Source organism: Myotis davidii, unplaced genomic scaffold, assembly GCF_000327345.1.
Source record: "Myotis davidii unplaced genomic scaffold, ASM32734v1 scaffold446, whole genome shotgun sequence".
In the NCBI taxonomy this organism is placed as follows: domain Eukaryota; kingdom Metazoa; phylum Chordata; class Mammalia; order Chiroptera; family Vespertilionidae; genus Myotis; species Myotis davidii.
In genome coordinates this window covers 115,779-119,110 of record NW_006296799.1, presented here as the reverse complement: position 1 = coordinate 119,110, position 3,332 = coordinate 115,779, and the positions used below count along the sequence as shown (strand labels likewise).

At 62.9% G+C, this 3,332-nt stretch overlaps 1 protein-coding gene across 1 annotated transcript in view; it reads right to left on the bottom strand.

Moving 5' to 3' along the window:
- PRDM5 (PR domain 5) overlaps positions 1-3,332 on the bottom strand; it is a 184,364-nt gene that overhangs the window by 174,324 nt on the left and 6,708 nt on the right. The window contains exon 3 of the mRNA XM_006772503.1: positions 348-401. Coding sequence (XP_006772566.1) covers positions 348-401 — 54 coding nt within the window. The remainder of the gene's footprint in view (positions 1-347; positions 402-3,332) is intronic.

Here is a 3,332-nt window from a genome sequence, read left to right as displayed (position 1 = left end):
CAGCCCCGTGTCCCAGCCCCGTGTCCCAGCCCCATAGCCAAGCCCCAGGTCCCAGCCCCGTGTCCCAGGCAGGTCACAGCCCTGAGGCCCAGGCAGGTCCCAGCCCCGTGTCCCAGGCAGGTCACAGCCCTCCTGGGGGTGGTCCCTTGCTCCAGAGCCAGGCAGCATCCTTCCTCCATGAGCACCTGCTCTTCGACCTGCTGCTGTCAGGGGAGGGGCCTGGTCAGGTGAGCCCCACCCCCGCCCAACCTTCATTTCTCGGCCTCGGATCCTCTTCCTCTGCTCAGGGCCTGAAGGCACCTTTTCCAGGAAGTTCCCTGGTGGGACACTGGCCACCTGGTCCTCACCAGCAGGGCCTCCATGCCGTGGGAGCCGGTGCCTGCTGGCGTGTCCCCTGGAGGCTGCGGGCAGTGCGCACACAGGCAGGCAGAGCCTGGTGTGAGGCCCGTAGACCTTTGTCCTTCCCTTGACCTCCCTCCCTCCCTCCCTGTGAAGGCCCCGTCCTAGCACTCAGCTGCCAGGGCTCTGCCTCTCCATCTCAGAGCTGCTGAGACACAGGGTTCCTCAGAGGGGCTTCCTGACCTCAGCCTGGGGGTGGGGGAGGGAGGGGAGCCTCCCCCGGGGCCCTCCCCCTCCCCCAGAGCCTCCCTGCAGCCTCCCCACTTCCATCCTCTCCCTGGGCTGCTGCCCCCGGGTTCCTCAGGGTCAGGGTCCCTGGGCTCCCTCTCTCCCACCAGCTAGTGCTGCCCACACGCAGGCCCCTCATTCCCGGGGACACCCAGAGCCGGGGCAGCGCCTGGGGAGGGACTGCCGGGACATAGCTGTGGACCAGCCCAGGAACCGGGGACCCCCTGCCTGCTCCACTGCCCACGCTCTGGGAGGCAGGCTCTTGCCTCTGCCTGTGGGTGAGGAGCCGCTCGCTGACCCACCCGAGGCGCCAGGCATGGATTCCTCTCGTGGGGACTGAAGGGCGACGCCGCCCGGTGAGCCGCAGACGTGGCTGCTCCGTGATGAGCCCTGAAAGCCCTGCGGTCACCGGCCAGGGCGCGTTTGCAAAGTTTCGGCATCTGACTTGGTTACTATGGCGAGGACTCAAAGCCTTTCCAATGTCCAAGCTCCTTTTCAGAGGCCGTCGGCCCCCTGAGGTCGGTGGGGGTCGGTGACCAGCGAGGGCTGTGGCTGATGGACAAGCGGATGGGCCCGTAGGAAATCTCTCTCCTCCCGTGTGTCTGTGGCGTGCGGCCCACGCAGGGGCTTGGGACTTGGGACTTGCTGACCGTGACCTGCAGAAGCGCAGGAGGCTGTTAGCTGCGCGTTCCTTCTGAGCTGCGTTCCTGGGCGGGGGCGGGGGTGCGCAGCGCCCTAAGGCTTCGGGGACATTGCACGGGAAGTCCTTTCCGTGTTGCTGCCGATCGACAGGAAATAAGGCGTGGTGGCCAAACTAAAGCGGGAAAAGCAGCCAAGCCCGCCACCCCCTGGGGGCTCCGTTTCTGCCGCGCTCACGGCCACTCCTGGGACAGCCATCCAGCTCTCCGCGTGGACAGGGGAGCCCTGAGAGGAGGGAGGGGCCACTGGTCTGCTCCGGTTTCTTGTTGCTGCATCTTCTAAGTTGCTCCTGAATTTATTACGTCTCTAGTCACGGGTTAGGGACCTGCCCCTCCCGCGGTGGCCTGGGGCTGGCATCCTGGGTGGAGATCGCTCCCGTATTTAGTAATTTCATGTGGCCGTGTCTGCTGTTCCTCCTCATTGGCGTTAACAAGGGCGGGAATGTACACGGAGACTTACTGAAACCGACCGTCTTTGAGCTGCTCTTATTCCACAGGCTGGGCCCCCTCTTCCCTGCGGGCTGCCCTGGCCTTGGCCCTGGCCCGGGCCTGCTGAGAGCTCAGGGCCGGGAGGACCGGGAGGGGATGACTCCCTGGACACCAGGCAGGCCTCTGGAGGTTTCGGCTGTGCATGGCGTTCTCACACCACGTGGTGTCCTTCAGAGGGAGAGCTGGCGTGGCCCAGGGCAGCGGGCCAGGGGCGGGGCCCACTGCGGCTGCAGCGCATGGGAAGGCCCTGGGTGCGTAGATGATGGACGTAATGAACCCTAATCCCCTCAGGAAGTCCCGACACCTGGCCCTCGGAGAGCTTGGCCCGGGTTCCGAGTCTGATGCTGGCTCTGTGTCCTTGGGCTGTAGGGGTGACACGTGGCAGCCACACCCCACAGCAAGGCTGTGCACCCTGCAGCGAGGTAGGGCACCCCACAGAGAAGTGGCATGCCCCACAGTGAGGCATCTACACCCCACAGTGAGCACACCCCACTGGGAGTCATCTGCACCCCACACCCCACAGTGAGGCAGGGCACCCCACAGTGAGACAGAGCGAGACAGCTCACCCCACAATGAGACAGCGCACCCCACAGTGAGACAGCCCACCCCACAGTGAGACAGCGTACCCCACAGTGAAGCAGACCAGGAGCTCACTGGGCACAGGCAGAGGACCCCTCCTCAGGGCACAACTGTCAGAAGCTTTCCCTGCCGCCTGCTTAGTCACCCCTTTAAATGTGGAGACGGACCAAACCACAGGTGCTGCTTCCCCCCGCTGCAGCCCCGCAGAGGGTCTGTGTGTTTATAAGAATGACCCCTAATTTTGGATAACATTTTCCTTGTTTGCAAAAGACAGCACGGCCGCTTCCGGGAGTCCAGCTTTTCTCATGGCCGAGTTTCGCCTGGAGGGACTGTGTGTGCCAGTGGGCACCTTCGTGTGACAGAGCCCATAGCTCCCTGAGCAGGTCACGCCCCGTGGCCCTGGGGGGGTGAGGGGGGGGATGCGGGCCAGGGCCCCGCCAAAGCCACCCTTTCCTTTACGGCGAGGTCACATGGCCACATGCTTCAGACTCATCATCAGACGCAGTGTGGGCGAGTCAAACAAAAGCAAATGCCCCCGCGTTTAAAAATAGCCTTGAAAGACTAAATATTTGCACTTAAAAAGGAAAAGAAAATAACAGAAACCTCTGTGGCCGCCATTCCTTGCAGAAATCCTCGCTCGGTTAGAATCGGGCCCTCTCCACGCTGTAACCGGACGGCGGTCTCACGCCTGCCAGGGGCCCTGCCTCCAGCGCACACTTCTTCTTCGCGGTCAGATTTATCTCATATGTGTAGCCTACACGTGATGGGGGCATCGCACAGTCTTTAAGGGAATCTCGGGGACGCTGACGTGTGTTTAATTTATATGTGGTGTGGCATGTGTGTGGCGATGATGCTGATCTGTGGCGTTATACAACCTGAGCGTCCACCAGCGCTCGGTGGCACTTATAAATCTGTCACGTGGATCTGCCAGGCTCGGGG